General features: G+C 42.7%; 1 protein-coding gene across 3 annotated transcripts in view; it reads right to left on the bottom strand.

The window, feature by feature from the left end:
- Positions 1–15440, bottom strand: part of asb1 (ankyrin repeat and SOCS box containing 1) — a 32243-nt gene extending 16803 nt beyond the window's left edge. For 2 of the 3 annotated variants that reach the window (XM_072261450.1, XM_072261452.1), the window contains exons 1-3: positions 15062–15440; positions 3656–3958; positions 2966–3082 (exon numbers count right to left, since the gene is read on the bottom strand). In XM_072261450.1, coding sequence (XP_072117551.1) covers positions 2966–3082; positions 3656–3958; positions 15062–15309 — 668 coding nt within the window. In that variant the 5' untranslated portion in view covers positions 15310–15440. The remainder of the gene's footprint in view (positions 1–2965; positions 3083–3655; positions 3959–15061) is intronic. The other variant, XM_072261451.1, reaches the window with a different exon arrangement.
- Positions 15441–18186: the final 2746 nt, after the last annotated feature.

The following is an 18186-nucleotide window of genomic DNA, read 5'->3' as shown; positions in this document are numbered from 1 at the left end:
TTGAGAGTACAGAGTTTATATGTTCCTGTCAGAATAAAAGGCAAGGATAATAGGTTTAGGGAACCTTGGTTTTCGAAAGATATTGAGGACCTGGTTAAGAAAAAGGAAGAGGTGCATAGCAGGTATAGGTAGGAAGGAACAAATGAGATACTTGAGAATAAGAAATGCAAAAGAACACTGAAGAAAATCAGGAAGGCAAAAAGAAGGCATGAGGTTGCTCTAGCAAACAAGGTGAAGGAGAATCCCAAGGGCTTCTACATTTATGTTAAGAGCAAAAGGATTACCAGGGATAAAATTGGTGCTCTAGAACAGTGGTCCCCAACCACCGGGCCGCGAGGAAACAATATGATTTGGCGATATGAAACAATATGAGTCAGCTGCACCTTTCCTCATTCCGTCACGCACTGCTGAAGTTGAAACCGCGCGCTTCTTGGGAGAAGTCAAAGAGTGGTAGTAGATGGGTTACCTCTCTGACTGGAGGCCTGTGACTAGTGGTGTGCCACAGTGCTATGTTCATTGTTGTTTGTCATCTAAATCAATGATCTGGATGATAACGTGTTACACTGGATCAGCAAATGCGCTGATGATACCAAGATTGGAGGGTGTAGTGGACAGTGAGGAAGACTATCAAAGCTGGCAGCAAGATCTGGACCAGATGGAAAAATAGGCTGGACAATGGCATATGGAGTTTAATACAGACAAGTGTGAAGTGTTGCACTTTGAGACGATAAACCAGGGTAGAACTTACACAGTGAGTGGTAGAACAGTAAGGAAGGCAACAGAACAGACAGACCTGGGAATACAGACCCATAGATCCCTGAAAATGGTGTCACAGGTAGATAGGGTTGAAAAGAAAGCTTTTGGCACATTGGCCTTAATAAGTCAAAATACTGAGTACAGCAGTAGGGATGTTATGTTGAAGTTGTACAAGACTTTGATGTGGCCTATTTTGGAGTATTATGTGCAGTTTTGGTCACCTAACTAGAGGAAAAAGGTCAAAAAGATTGAAAGAGTGCCGAGAAAATTTACAAGGATGTTGCCAGGACTTGAGGACCTGAGTTATAGGGAAAAGTCGGATAGGTTTGGACTTTATTCCCTGGAGTGTAGAAGAGTAAGGAGAGATTTGATGGAGGTATACAAAATTATGAGAGGTATAGATAGGGTAAATGCAAGCAGGCTTTTTCCACTGAGGTTGGGTGAGACTAATATTAGAGATCATGGGTTAAGGGTGAAAGGTGAAATGATAAAGGGGAGCATGAGGGGGAATTTCTTCACCCAGAGTGTGGTAAGGTTATGGAATGAGGAACCAGCAGAAATGGTGGAGTCAGGTTCGATTTCAACACTTAAGACAAAATTTGGAAGGGTATGGAAGCTCTATGGTCCAGGTGCAGTTCGACAGGGCTAGGGAGATTAATAGTTTAGCATGGTCTAGATGGGTTGAAGGGCCTGTTTCTCTGCCATAGTGTTCTATGACTAAGAGTACAACTCTTTTATACACTTAAGCATAGCAGCTAGCACAATGCTTTAGAGCGCCAGGGTCTGATTTCTGCTGCTGTACATTCTCCCCGTGACTGCATGTGTGTTTCCTCTGGACGCCTCAGCTTCCTCTCAAATTACTGATGTACAGTTAGCATGAGTGAGTTGTGGGCATGCATTGTTGGTGCCAGAAGCATGGTTACACTTGCAGGCTTCCTCCAGCACATTCTTTGCTAATTGATTTGATGCAAATGACACATTTCACCACATATTTTGATGCATATGTGACAAATAAAAGCTAATCTTCCTTAAATTTTATAACACTATCAAAATGCAGTGTACAGACGAAGGGATGTGAAGGCAAGTGTTAGGAAGGTTGTGGAGGGAGATAAGCAAATTCTAAAACTCAAACCAAATCAAGATGAGGCATGCTTGAAAAACACCGAGGACACTTTCCCTTACTAAAGATGGATAGATATTATTGTACAAGAGCATTGCCTCAGAATAAGAGAAATAAATGGAACTGAGACACAGATTAACAATGACAAAAATGATATGAGCAGCTAAGATACCTCACCCTGTTCCTACACTTTCCCAAAGTTAATAAAAATAAACAGGCATTTCTTTAAAAAAAATTTCATTTAACCAAACCCAATCTTGTATACAACTGACATTCACCCATGCAGAGGTGAATACAATTTCCACATTATGTTCCAGCCAAGAGAGCCGTTATTACTTAGCATTCACAGCTGGATGAATATGCTGTAAACTGAAATTCAAATCAGCTACATGTTGATCTATTCTTTCATCATGTCAGTCACAGTTTACAGGATAAAATACAAAGAAACGTTTTTTCTACCAAACTCAAAAAAAATGTAGCTAATACAGGATGAGCAATGGGAGCTGTGCCCAACTCATACAGGATTACATTTGATACACAGGCCAAAAAGGTCACTCAGCCCAAACAATTCATCCTGTAATTATGGTCCACTCAAGCCTCTTGCAACCTTTGCTTATCTAAATTCGGTGGTGTAAGCTTCTACTTTATTTTCCTTCATATTTACACCAACTGCCTCTTAAAATGAATCTGCAATATTTGCTTCAACCACTCTCCATGCTAATAAGTTCCACATTCTCACTAATCTTTTTGTAAAGATCACCTTATATCACCTCTATACTTATGCTCTTCACCAGAAGTGGAAACCTTCTCTTTGCATCCTCACTGTTCAAACCCTTCATAATTTTGAAGACCTTTATCAGGTCATTCTTCAACTTTCCTTACTCAATGGAAAATAGATATAGGCAGTTAATTCACTTTGATATATAGACCTTCACATTTCTGGTTTCCCCACAATAAATCTTGCTTGCACCTGCTCCAGTCCCTATACATTGTTTATTTTTTAAAACAATACACCGACCAGATGGCAGATCGGGGGCTTAGCTAGTACAGTCACTGCCTCCCAGTGCCAGACACAGGATTAATTCTAACCTCAGGTGCTGACTGCGTGGAGTTCGCATGTTCTCCTTATGACCACGTACGTTTCCTCTGGTGTACCAATTTCCTTCCACACCCCCAAGAAATGCAGGCTGGTAGGTTAAATGGCCACTGCAAATTTAATTTAATGGACAATTGATGATTGGTGCAAAGTCAATATACTGAAAGTTGTTACCACGCCTTTTCCTCCTCTCCCTCTCTCTGAGTAACCCTACTTAATGTGGATCTAACTAGCTTGAAACAGGTTTAGTGCAGTTTTCCATCACACCACTCCCACAGAACAATGACTGAAACTGTGAGCACACACAAGGACTCAAATACTTGCACTAACCGCACTTTGTGCATTACTGTGATACTCTGGTGCTGCTACAACTTATTTTCTGCTACTTATCTATTTAATACTGTTTTTCTATTACTGCCTTGTTTTTATCTACTGCTTTATTTAATTGCCTAAGAGGAAGCCAAACGGAGTTTCACTGTACCTATGTATAATGACAATAAAGATCATTTAATTCAAAATTCAATTCAATTATCAATTCTATCCCTCTAGCAATGAAATCTTGTGCTCATTTTTTTTAAAAACATGATTTTAATCTGTAAGGAAAGTTTTATGATTTGCATTATATATCCCAGGAATAAGCCTTTATATAGGAGACCTAACCATGCCCACCCCCACAAACTTACTTGATTAGTTCTTTGAGGATGTCTGCTCTGCCCACACGCGAGGCATGATACACAGGCGTGCTGCGGTGGTGGCAACTTCCATTCGGATCAGCACCTGCTTGTACGAGGATGCGGGTACATTCCACGTGGCCATTCAGCACAGCCACGTACAGCGCAGTCTGTCCCTTGACATCAACCAAGTCCACCTCCGCCCCTTGTTTAAGCAGGTAGTCCGCGCAGTCAGCGTGGCCCGCAGTCGCTGCAATCCGCAGGGGAGTGCAGGGCAACCATCCGCAGCACCAGACCGACTTCTCATTGATTCTCCTAAAGCACAAAAAAACAGCCTCTTTGAACAATTCACTTCACACAAAATGATGTTCAGACACACAACAAACACACAAGGATGAACAGGAATGGATCAAACAACACTACTCATCCAGACACGATGTACACGACCCCCACAATTAGTTTCTTAGGAAAACCAAAACAATGGGAATCCTCACATTAATTTTGGAAGAATTCATCACTGCTCTAAACTTTGTTGAATTCTTCTCCAGCTGTAATCACCACAATTTCAGACCCAAAAAAATCAAAAGAATCACAGGCTTTGCAAATTTGAAGTAAAAACAAACTGCAAAGCCCACATCTGTGAGAGGAGAAACAGAGTTTATGTTTCAGGTTGAAGACCATTAATCAGACCTGGGAAGAGAAAAGAAGCTGGTTAAGCTGCAGGGTGTGTGGGGCAAGTGATTGTCAATGTAAGGGTAAAATTGGGTGACCGTATGGATAAACTGTAAACAAGGTTGTCTGGTCAGTGAGTGGATGGGAGTCATCAGAGAGTGAGAACATAGACAAAGGATTGGAGGAGCTGCAAAGTGCAGAGTGGAAAGATGTGCCTGGTAGGTCAGACTAGGCACACCACCAACTTTCAGAGAAGAGTGCAAACAAGCTGAACCAATATCACATGAATTACTGAAACAGGCAGAAATCAAGTTCCTCAAAGTAGTAGAATTCAAGATTGTTCAGAGGCTGCAACATGCCCAGATGGAAGCTGTTCCTCAGGCCCATTGTAATTGTACAGAAGGCCACAGGGTGGAATGGGGGATTGAGGTGGCAGGCAACAAGCAGCTCAGGGTCATTCCTGTGGACTGAGTGTAGGTGCTCTATCTAAAAAAGTGACCACCTAGCCAAATACACACTGGTTCTTGTCTACACTCTCACCCTCTAACTGTTCCAATTCACTCATTGACTAAATAACCTTGTTCTCAGTTTAATCCATGATCACCCTATCATACTCCTCCTCCTTGCCCTCCCTTCCCTGTAGTTTAACAAGCCAATTTTCTATCCTTCCCACTTCTGACAAAAAGGTATCGAACCTGAAATGTTAACTCAATTTCTGTTCCCAGAGAGGCAGCCAGACCTGCTGAGCATTTCCAAAATTTAAGGCTCCTCAAGTTCCAGCCTCTTGTTCATCCCTATTTTGATCACTTCATGATTGGGATTGGACTTTGGCTCTAGAATTCCTTCTCTAAACCTCTCTCCTACTTCAAAACAATTCTCAAATTGAATTCTCATCTACTTTAAACTTTGAAAAAGTACCATCGGTCCTTCAATACAACTCAATATGATTTTTTTTTTGTTGTAATTCCCCTGTTCACTCCTTTCTCCACGACACTAAGGCCATGAGACTGCCCCGGCTGCTATGCTTCGTGTCTGAGAGCTTCATGGTCATTTACCCCCCTCGTGTGAATTGAGACCAAGGCTTAGGCCTACTCTGGGCTGCTCCAAGGACTCAATTTGGTTCTGATTACTGTTGCTCATTTCTATTGTTTGCATGATTTTTTTTTTCCTTTCTCTGCACACTGGATGTTGGTGTTTATTTTTTTTTAAATTGGGTTCTGTCGGGTTTCTAGCTTTGCAAGCAGACAAGTCTACATTCTTTGATGATAAATGTACCTTGAATCTTGAAAAGAGCTTCCCTCCACCAACAAACTTCTGTACAGTTTATGAATGCCACCCCTTTACTGTAAATTACAAAATAAGTAGAGCAAAAGGAGAATAATGCAAAACAACATATTTCATATCATATACAACAGTGATAATAAATCTCAATCTAATTAAATTTCACAGTTAGGGACAGTTCAAGATAGGTTGATAGAGATTGTCAGGTTATCCTTCCAGCCAAAAAAATAAAATCTTCAGTCAAAATAATGGTAGCAGGCACTGTAAAGACAGAAAACACTAAAGTAGCAACTTTCACTTAAAAATGTAGACACTTTTTTCACAGGATAATTATTGGTCAATATTTGCAATACAGCCAAAAGATTTGGTCACTGGCAATTCTGGTAACCCCTCTGATCAGGTGAAAGTTTACAGTCCTCAGCCGCTCTGATGACAGACCATAACTTCTTCAGAGCAAATAAATGGTCTGTAATTTCCTTCTCTCTCCTACTATTCATATGCTGGCATGAATACTTTTCCTTCAATCTAACAACCTCTAAGTTAAGAGATCAGTAAAAAGTTCTGCAATGTCCTCACCTCATTGCATTAAAACTCCAAAATGAAAACCAGAAGGTCCCATGGATGCAGTCCTTTACTGCATTCATTACTGTAATTTTATTGATGTATATTCATATTAGCCAACTCCTAAAATTTCAAGTTGTCTGGCACAATGATACCTATGACAGAAATGATCTCCCACACTTCTCTATTTTCATTTTATAATATCATTGTCAACTTTAAAGGAGTTTACATGGCTTCTGACCATCTCATCCCCAAAGTAGATTTTCATATCATTTTCAAGATCTTTTATTTTGCAATTATATAACTATGATTGTTTCATTAACCATCATTGCTTCTGCTAGTTTTTTTTAAACTATGTTTCTTTTATGTTTTATGCTGTTCTTTATTTATTTGATCATCCATAAAAGATTATTTTAGCAAGTAGAGCTTTCGGCCCTTATGCTACACACCAACTTTGTATCACATCATTTTTAAACACATCCTGTTTATATTCCAATGTGTCACCCATTAACAAATGGATGCAGTTTCTCATGGGCAGTTTATGTCACTACATCGTCCCAACTCAGGAACTTAGTGGCCATTTAAAGTTTATCAATTTCAAATACTCCAGTGGACTTGATTATTATTAAAACTAAATATGCCTTTTCTTTTTAAGCTCTGGAACAACAATCATCAATATGCAATTGGAATTCATCACCCTCTTGAGCACAACTTTGCTTGTTTGTCCCATACCAAAGCTAAAATCCTCCAGATAGACCTCTCGCTTTGCTTTATATAGTCTCAGTTACTATAAAGAGGCCTAATCTCTAGAGTCTTAAATTCCTTAGTCCAAACTGAAAGGCACTGTCTAATGATCCCCCCTTATATACTCTCAACTGGGAATTTTTTTAACCAAGGTTAGTTACTGCTTCCTCTGCAATCCATTCTCTTTCCATCCATTCCTCCCCCTACAAACACATCACCGAAAATCACGTCATACCGCCAAGTTGAACTCACATCAGTGATCCATCCAACAACTTCCTTCTATGTGTCTATCATGAATGTTTATCTGCCCGTTTTTCATTTCTTATTTCTCTTAGATTCCTTTGTCATCACTAAAATACACTCTGCCACTCCTATCCCCACCTTTTGGGGGTTAGCTGGACCACCTCTTTGCCAGTGAGTCCCTGTTCCCAACCAATTAAACATAGAAAACATAGAAAATAGGTGGAGTAGGCCATTCGGCCCTTCGAGCCTGCACCGCCATTTATTATGATCATGGCTGATCATCCAACTCAGAACCCTGCACCAGCCTTCCCTCCATACCCCCTGATCCCCCTAGCCACAAGGGCCATTAAGAGCTCTTTCTCCACCAGTCACACTGTGCCCTCCCCATCACTGAGCACACCTACCAGAAGCATTGCAACAGGAAAGCAGCATCATCCTTCATGGAGGACCCTCAACATCTACGCCATGCTCTCTTCTCACTTCAGACAGGAGGTACAGGAGCCTTCGGTCCCACATCAGCAGGTTCAGGAACAGTTATTACCTTCAACCATCAGGCTCCAGAACTAGTGTGGATAACTTCACTCACCTCAACACTAAACTGACCCCATGACCTTGAGGCTCACTTTCAAGGACTCTACACTCAAATTCTCAGTATATTATTTGAATATTTTGTCTTCCTTTGCACATTGGATGCTTGTCAGTCTTAGTTATTTTTAGTTTTCCCAAATTATATTGTATTTCTTTACTTTCCTGTAAATGCTTACAAGAAAATGAATCAAGGTACTTTGATAGTAAAATTTCTTTGAACTTTGTTGCGTCCTATAAAACAGTAAGACAGAAAATGGAGGGCTAGACTATCCAGCACTAGGAGTCTGTTTCACTACTTAATATGATCATGGCTGATGTAAAGTAAATGGCTGCACATATCAAGGCGGATATATATCCAAATATAGTAACCTATTGAAGCTTTCTCCCCATCTCTCTTTACATCTGCACCTCTAACCTGCCTGACTCGTTGCCAATTCGCACACTGCTCAATTAATAATCCAAAAGACAAGATGCTACGGATGCAGAAATCTGAAATAAGATGGAGAGTACTCAGCAAACTAAGCAGTCTCTGTGGAAACAAACTCAGAGTTAACGTTTCAGATCAATGAGAAGTACTGATTCGCTTCGATTGGAGAGTGTCTAAAATAAAATCTGTGCAGTTCAAATCTGAAGTCACATATTCTTATTAGCATTTGCTCTCCAACAACCATGGGCCAGAAGAACACAAACATATCGGGTTAGTCAATCAGAGCAGCAAATATGAGTGATCCCAGAAAATTTGAGAGTGAAGCACCACTTATGAAATTAATCTTTGACACTGAACAGTGGAGTACAACCCCATATTCCATCTAGGTAACCTCCAACCTGATGGCATGAACATCAATTTCTCTTTCTGGTATTTTCCCCCTTCTCCTGTTCCCATCACAGGCCTCTTTCCTCTTCTCACCTTCCCCTGGTGTCCCCCTTCTTTCGTTCTCCCATGGTCTACTCTCCTCTCCTATCAGATTCCTCCTTCTTCAGCCCTTTTACCTTTCCCACCCACCTGGCTTCACCTATCACCTTCCAGCTAGTCCTCCTCCTCTCACCACCTTTTTACTCTGGCATTTTCCCCCTTCCTTTCCAGTCTTGAAGAAGGGACTCAGCCCAAAACATCAGCTGTTTATTCAGTTCCGTGACCCGCTGTGTTCCTTCAACGTTTTGTGTTACTCTGGATTTTCAGAATCTGCAGAATCTCGTGTGATTGAATAGTGGATGTTTATGAAGAAACAAAGTCCAAAGTGAATTTATTATCAAAGTACATACATGTCACCATACACAGCCCTGAGATACATTTTCTTGCAGGCATTCACAGTAAATACAAAGAAACACAATAGAATCAACGAAAAACCTCAAGACTGACAAACATCCAATGTGCAACTGACAACAAACTACAAATACAAAAAACACTATTTATATAAGCAAGCAAGCAATAAATAAATAAATAACGAGAGCATGAGATGAAGAGTCCCTTGAAGGCAAGTCCAAAGGTTGTGGGAATGGTTTAGTGCTGGTGTCAGTGAAGTTATCCTCTTCGGTTCAACAGCCTGCTGGTTGAGACTCCTGAATCATCTCTTCTACTATTTAAGTGGATAAAGGTTTGACTCATCCACAATGTGTCTGACATTTATAACAAAGTTCAGCATAACCCAGCTTTCATAAGTTACTGCAAAACCAACAAAAGTAATTTAGAGTCCTCATTAATATTTTTTCAGCCACAGTCAAAATACATACCACTGACAAATATTCTAGATTCTTCCTACAGAAAGACCATTAATAACCCAGAGAGGTTGTGCAAGCAACTTAAATAAAAATCATGGAACAGCTTAAACATAACGAAGGACCAGACAAATCAGAATCAGGTTTAATATCACAGGCATATGTTGTGAAATGTGTTAAATTTGTGATAGCAGAATGCAATACATAATTATAGAGAGAAAAAAAACTGAACAGTAAATATTATAAATATATAAATAAAATAGTAAATTTAAATAAGTAGCACAAAAATAATAGAAATAAAAGTAGTAAGGTAGTGTTCATGGGTTCAATATCCATTCAGAAATCAGATGGTAGAGGGGAAGAACTACCCTGAACCTTCGATTGTGTGCCTTCAGGCTCCTTTACCTCTTCCTTGATGGTAGCAATGAGGGCATGCCCTGGGTGATGGGGATGCCTTTTCGAGGCACCGCTCCTTGAAGATGTCCTGGATACTATGGAGGATAGTGCCCATGAAGCTGACTAATTTTACAATTCACTGCAGCTTTCTTTGATCCTGTGCAGTACCCCTCCCCACCGCCAAAATACCAGATGCTGATGCAGTCAGTTAGGATGCTCTCCATGGTACATCTTTAAAAATTTGCAAGTGTTTGGTGATATACCAAACCTCCTCAAACTCCTAATGAAATATAGCATCAACTTGCCTGCTTTATGGCTGCATCAATATGTTGGGCCCAGGTTAGGACCTAGGAACTTGAAATTGCTCACTCTCTCCACTTCTGACCCCTCTATGAGGACTGATATGTATTCCCTCGTCTTACTCTTTCTGAAGTCCACAATCAGTTCCTTGGTCTCACTGACATTGAGTGCAAGGTTGTTGCTATGACACCACTAAACTAGCTGGTATACCTTGCTCCTGTATGCCCTATCATTACCATCTGAAATTATCCCAACAAGGGTTGTATCGTCAGCAAATTTATAGATGGCACTTGAGCTGTGTCTAGCCACACAGTCATGGGCGTAGAGAGGGTACAGCAGAGTGTTACGCACACATCCCTGAGGTGCGCCAGTGTTGACTGTCAGCAAGGTGGAGATGTTATTTCCAATTCACTTAGATTGTGGTCTTCCAGTTAAGAAGTTGAGGATCCAGTTGCAAAGGGAGATACAGGGGCTCAGGTTCTGGAACTTTTTGATCACAACTGTAAGAATGGTGCAGCAGTCAATAAACAGCAATAAACTGTTGCTGAGCTGCAGTCAATAAACAGCATCCTGACATAGGTATTTTGTACTGTCCAGTCAATCAGAGGTCATGAGGAAAGTCAATGAGATCATGTCTGCTGTAGATCTATTATGGACATAGGCACATTGCAGTGGGTCCATGTCCTTGCTGAGACAGGAGTTGATTCTAGCCATAACCAACCTCGCAAAGCATGTCATCACCGTAGATATGAGTGCTACTGAATGATAGTGGTTAAGGCAGCTCACCTTGCTCTTTTTGGGCACTGGTATATGTGTTGCCCTTTTAAGGCAGGTGGGAACTTTCACATGTAGCAATGAGAGACTGAAAATGTCTTTAAGCACCCCCACCAGTTGGTTGGCACAGGCTTCCAGAGCCCTACCGGGTACTCTATAGGGGCCTGTCACCTTACGAAAGTTCACCCTCTTGGACAGCTGAACGTCGGCCTCCGAGCCAGAGAATACAAGGTCACCAGGGCATCAAAATATGTTAAAGTTAATGCATTTAGGCAATATAGCTCAATGGCAAGATCAGTATTTACGTGGCCATCTCTAATTTCCCTTGGTGATAACACAAATTCTTGAATCACTGCAATTCTAAAGCAATGCTATAATCATGATTGTATTTCTGACACCTCCCTTCCCTTTCTCAATCTCTGTTTCCACCTCTGGAGACAAACTGCCAACTGACATCTTTTATAAACCTATTGATTCCCATAGTTATCTTGACTATACCACTTCCTACCCTGCCTCCTACAAAAATGCTACTCCCTTTTCTCAGTTCCTTCGCCTCTGCCGCACGTGTTCCAAAGATGTGGCTTTCCTTTCGGGGTTTCCCTTCCTCCACCACTGACGCTGCCCTCACCCGCACCTCTTCCATTTCCAACCATTCACGCTAACCCCACCTTCCTGTTGCCTTTAAAAGTGATAGAATTCCTCTTGGCCTGACCTACCACCCCAAGACACTCTGCATCCAACACATTACTCTCTGCAACTTCCACCATCTCCAAAGGGATCCTTCCATCAAACATCTTCACCAACCCCCTCCCCCACCTCTATTTTCTGCACGGATCACTCACTCTGCAATTCCCTTGTCCATTCGTCTTTCCCCACTAATCTCCCTCCTGGCACTTACCCCTAAAAGCGGTCAAAGTTCTATACCTGCCCATTCATCTCTTCCCTCACTTCCTGTCGTAAATTGGGGGACTACTCCATCGAGTACCTCCACTCCAACCACAAGTGGAACTTCCCAGTGGCCAAACATTTTTTAAATTCTGATTCCTATTCCTGTTCCAACATGTCGGTCCATGTCCTCCTCTTGCACCATGATGAGGGTATCATCAGGGTGGAGGAGCAGCACCTTGTATTCTGTCTGGGTAGCCTCCAACCTGATGGCATGAATATCAATTTCTCCTTCCAGTAAAAAAAATTCTCTTTCTCTCTCTCCTTCTATTCCCCATTGTGGCCTCTTACCTCTTCTCACCTGCCCATCGCCTCCTCCTGGATCTTCTTCTCCTCTCCTACTAAATTCCTTCCTCTCCAGCCCTTTATCTTTCCTATCCACTTGGCTTCACCTATAATCTTCTACCCATCCTCCTTCCCCTCCCCTCACTTCTTTTTTTAAATCTGTCATCTTCCCCCTTCCCTTCTAGTTCCAAGAAGGGTCGTGACCCAAAACGTTGACTATTTATTCATTTCCATAGATGCTGCCTAATCTGCTGAGTTCCTCTAGCATTGTGTGTATTGCTTTGGATTTCAAGCATCTACAGAATTTCTCATGGATATAATCATGACGTCCAGCATAGATCCAGTTTGTAAAACACCACTTTCACTATAGAACAATTCTTTGGTGCCTAGAAACCTGATCCATCCATAAACTCCACCACAAGCTCCTCTGGGAAAGTGTGAAGATCCCAGACAGCCCATATTTGGTCCCTCTCTTCAGGGTTCTGATGGTGCCAAGGCAAAGTTGTAGGCTGGAGATGAAATATATCAACTCCTGCCTGACCAACAACTTGGATCAGCTCCAATCTGCCTACCAGCACACAGGTCAACAGCAGATGCCATTTCATTGGCTTTTCACTCAACCCTGGAATATGTGGACAGCAAAGATGCATACATCAAGAAGTTCTTCATTAACTACAGTTCAATACTATCACCACAAAACTAATCAATAAGTTTCAAGATCTAGGTCTCAATACCTCCTTTTGCAACTGGATCCTCAATTCCCTCACTTGCAGACTCCAATTTGTTCGGATTGGCAATATCTCCTTTACAATCTCCATTGCTTTATACTTATGACTATAAGACCAAGCACAGCTTCAATGTCATATTTATGTTTGTTGACAACATCACTGTCTTAGGCCGAATCTAAGGTGGTGACAAATCAGCATATAGGAGAGAGATTAAAAATCTGGCTGAGTGGTGCCACAACACCAACCTCTCATTCAATGTCAGCAAAACCAAGGAGCTGATTAATGATCTCAGGAGGAGGAAACCAGAGGTCCATGAGCCAGTCCTCATCGGGGGAAATCAGAAGTGGAGAGGTTCAGCAACTTTAAATTCCTCAGTGGAATCAGAGGATCTGTCCTGGGCCCAGCATGTAAATGCCATTATGAAGAAAGCATGGCAGTGCCTCAACTTCCTTAGGAGTTGCTGAAGGTTCGGCATGTCATCCAAAACTTTCACAAACTTTTATAAAATGTGCAGTGGAGAGAATATTGATTGGTTGCATCACGGTCTGGTATGGAAGCATTAATGCCCTTGAAGAGAAACGGCTATAAAAAGCAGTGGATACAGCCCAGCGTATCACAGATAAAACCCTCTCCACCATTGAGCACATCTAGACAGAGCACTGTCGCAGGAAAGCAGCATCAATCATCAAGGGCCCCCACCATCCAGGTCATGCTCTCTTCTCATTGCTACCATTAGGAAGAAAGTACAGGAACCTCAGAACTCATACCACTAAGTTCAGGGACAGTTGTTTCCCCTCAACCATCAGACTCTTGAAACAGAGATTACTTTACTCGTCCCATCACTGGACTGTACCCACAACCTATAGACTCACTTTCAAGGTCTCTTCATCTTAAGTTCTTGACATTTATTGCTTTTTTTGTATTTGCACAATTGGTTGTCTTTTGCACATTGGTTGTTTATCCATCCTGTTGGTCTATTAGAATTGCTGCAGACTTTCAATATCACAACTCTAAAAAGTCATGACATGGTTCATTTTGTCCATACAATCTTAAGGATGCAAGTTCCAATCTTCCTCCAGACACTCAAAAACCAAGCTGGTGCAGTTCTGAATAATTTCTAAACCCAATACTGGTGCTCTGTTCCCAGATACGTTTAATAGCAGATGCTTTTAGGTGAATAGGTCTTAGATGATTTTAAAAGATACCACAATGGTATTTCAAAGATGACAGCGGAGTCATGAGCTGTGAGCTAATACTATTCCACAATCAACATAAACTAATGAGCTTAACTGGATATTATCACTACGCTATCTGCGGAAAAGTCCATTAATTTCATTGTGTGATGGTATGAGATGCCACAGAGACAAAAAAAAAGAAAAATCTACTGCAATTGCAAATGGCCACCATACCCAAATTCCTATTCACCCTCTTCACTACTACATCATGAGTATAATTATTACTATCTACAAGATCCATGCAGCGTTTCCAGACTCTCAACCACCTAAAAGGTCATTGGCAGTAAGACCTCCAGAACACTACCAACAATGAACTCTGCAAGTTGCAAACCCTTGTTCAACAATGGTTTCCTGCGCAAGGTTCAATAAGGTAGCCCCCCCAAATTCTCAAGGGTAACTGTGTTGTAACTATTAAGTTGCAAGAATTCCATCAGAAACATGACTCCAAATGCAACGATTTGATAAGAATTCCGACCATTTTGTAATGTTATAATAGGAAACATATTACAATTAGAGCATGCATGTTAACATATGGGCAAAGCGGGGAAAATGATCCTTTCCAAACGCATATATTTAGAAGTGGTTATACCTACACCAGTTATCCTGTTCAATTATTGGTCTTGACTGAACTGGGGGTCTACAGGTATTTGTGCAATGACGGGGGCGGGGGGGATAGCGAATGAGATACTGAGATACGGCTTGCTGTGGTATACACTTACATTATCGACACCGGCAAGTTGGCTGCCGGTACAGGGAGAGATGTTAGTGAAAACAACAACCGTCAGATTAGATTGGTGGTAATATTTTCCAGAGAATGACCGCATTAAAATTATCTTGCTCGCATTGTAACACAGACTGCAGCGATAAATGGAGACTGCGGGCTCAAGTTTCACGGACAGTGGTGATTTCTGAATTATGAACAATAATAAACGGTGGGACTCCGCTCTCACCTCCTGAAGTTGTCCTCCTTTAGCAGGGTGGCGATGGTGGCCAGGTCTCCCACGTAGGTGGCATCATGCAGCCGGGTGTCCTCCGACTCCTCCGCCGTACCGTCGCAGAACTGTTCCCGCAGCCACTCCTTCAAGTCGCGGCCGGCCCTGGTGCCAGCGGCCGTCGCTCCCTCGGCCTCCTCCCGGTACTCGGCGCCGGGGCTCGGGGGAGCGGCGCCGCCGCCTTCGGCCGAACGCCGCTCGGACATGGCCGCCGCACTTACTCTGTGGCCGCCATCCCGCGGCAGAACAACTGAAACGAGAGCGCAGTCGCCTCCATTGCCCGTATCCGAGGTTCAAGCCCGGCCCAAGTACCGCCCGCGTTGTCGCCACTTCCCACCGCCGCTCCCGTGCACGCGCGATGCCAATCGGCCGCGCGCATCCGGGTGGGCACGGCGCGGCGGAGCCCTCAGCCGCGGCGCCGGGAAAAGAGGTTGCAATTCTTTACTATTTATCTTTTGTGGTGCCCATCCCTTGTTTCAAGCGGATGCATTTCTTTATATTTTGCAAAACTTATCTATTGATCAATTGGTTGTAATTCTTTATTTACCTTTTGGAAACTCAATTTATGTCAGTGTTTCCTTCCATGCCAGGATTGCATTTTTTTTAATAAACTTACAGGCTGTATCTTAAATCTGTATTCTTTAATCAACATAATTATCATAGGTTATTTCTTTTGCGTGATGCAGTAATTGCAATTAAGAACAGCAATGAATGTCCATTCCTAACCGCCCTTGATAAACTGCTAAATATGCTATCCCTTGATAAATATGCTAAAGCCTTGGTCTGCAGCAGCTGTCCTTGGTGAGGGAGTGTGGTTGCGAAATGAAGTGTTGGACTTGCACCTATTGCTTTAGAATTGTGTTTTTAAAACGTTATCCCAAGTCTATACATATTTTTGCCGCTCCAAATGTGGTGGTTTGCTGCTTGGACGAGACCCTCAACTTTGCTACTTGTGAAAGTGAGAAGGACGTACCAACAAAAATGATGGCAGAAAATTCCCAAGTCGCAGTTCTAGCTCGCCACTATTTAAAAAGATACATCTCGTGACTTCGTTCTTAAAATTTCACTCGTACTTACCCTTTTAATTAATACAAACCATCAACTAGTTGGATGTATAAAATAATATCATGCATTGTTTACTGAGGAGCAGTTCAAAGGGTCATTTTATTATTAAAGCATGTATGCAGAATACAACTCTGAAATTTGTCTTCTCCAGATAGCCATAAAATGCAGAAAACGATATTAGTTGAAAGAAAGACATCAATCCCCTCCCCGCGCGAAAAGAAAAGAAAAAAAACTTGCAAACCCCTAACACCCCCACAACCCTTCCCTCATACAAAAGCGAACAGATCACCCAAACCTCCAGCCTGCCAGTCCGCAACAAGAAAGAGTGGGCAAGAATATGAAAAAGACAGTGTAGAACTGAAAGGGACCAATATAAACTACAGTTAATATGAACTACAGTCCAATCCGTAAATCTCAGAATTTCGATAACATCTCCGAGCGCATCGGAACCCAGCGGCCCCTCAGAGGGCAGTGACTCAAACCAGCGTCCCCTCCGAGGGCAGTGACTCAAACCAGTGTCCCCTCCGAGGGCAGTGACTCAAGCCAGCGTCCCCTCCGAGGGCAGTGACTCAAGACAGCATCCCCTCTTCAAACCAGTGGCCACTCCGAGGGCAGTGACTCAAACCAGTGGACCCTCCAAGGGCAGTGACTCGAACCAGTGGCCCCTGTGATGGCAGTGACTCAAACTAGTGGCCCCTCCGAGGGCAGTGACTCAAACTAGTGGCCCCTCTGAGGGCAGCGACTCAAACCAGTGGCCCCTCTGAGGGCAGTGACTCAAACTAGTGGCCCCTCTGAGGGCAGCGACTCAAACCAGTGGCCCCTCCGAGGGCAGTGACTCAAACCAGTGGCCCCTCCGAGGGCAGTGACTCGAACCAGTGGCCCCTGTGATGGCAGTGACTCAAACTAATGGCCCCTCCGAGGGCAGTGACTCAAACTAGTGGCCCCTCTGAGGGCAGCAACTCGAACCAGTGGCCCCTCCGAGGGCAGTGACTCAAACTAGTGGCTCTTCTGAGGGCAGCGACTCGAACCAGCGGCCTCTCCCAGAGAAATGATTAATGTAAATCAACCCAATCTCGGGATTTTTGACTGTAAAACTTAAGAACTAATAATAACATTACCAAAATATCTACTCCATGCACTGATTACTGTTAAGAATGACCTCCAGAGAAAAGTATCAAACACACCAAGTCTCACGCACGCCCTATTCAATTTAAAAAAATAAGTGTCTTTCAAGCTATGGAATGCAGTAGTTATAATGAACTTGATCACATAACCCACTTTGGTTGCTTCTAATATATCTCTCGAAATCGGTGCCTTTGCTTTCACGCCGCCATGCACCCTGACTTCCTCTCCTAGTTCCCACAGACACCAGCCCTTTTCTATTTCTCTCGGCCCTTGGCAAAGATTATCAAAGGGGAACAAAGGGGTGTGTACCTGAAATCCAGGTATGATTGCAGAGGGCGATTTCAAGGGCGAAGAAACAATTTTGAACGAGGTTGGAGGCGATCTCAGATGTATGGGAACTCTGGCAGGGTCTGCAAGATATTACTTCCTACAAAGTGAAACCCAATAGCATGAATGGCTTCACTACCAGATGAACTCAACACCTTCTATACACACTTTGAAATGGAGAACACAACTACAGCTCTGAAGATCCCTGCTGCACACGATGACCCTGTGATCTCTGTCTCAGAGGCCGATGTTAGACCGTCTTTAAAGAGAGTGAACCCTCGCAAGGCAGAAGGTCCTGATGGAGTACCTGGTAAGGCTCTGAAAACCTGTGCCAGCCAACTCACAGGAGTATTCAAGGACATTTTCAATCTCTCACTGCTACAGGCAGAAGTTCCCACTTGCTTCAAAAAGGCAACAATTATACCAGTGCCTAAGAAGAATAATGTGGGTTGCCTTAATGACTATCGCCTGGTAGCACTCACATCTACAGTGATGAAATGCTTTGAGAGGTTGGTTATGCCTAGACTGAACTCCTGCCTCAGCAAGAACCTGGACCCGTTTGCCTA

The sequence above is a fragment of the Mobula birostris genome, chromosome 6 (genome assembly GCF_030028105.1).
Source record: "Mobula birostris isolate sMobBir1 chromosome 6, sMobBir1.hap1, whole genome shotgun sequence".
Lineage (NCBI taxonomy): Eukaryota > Metazoa > Chordata > Chondrichthyes > Myliobatiformes > Myliobatidae > Mobula > Mobula birostris.
The sequence above is the reverse complement of the archived record's forward strand: the minus strand, read 5'-3'. Positions and strand labels throughout refer to the sequence as shown.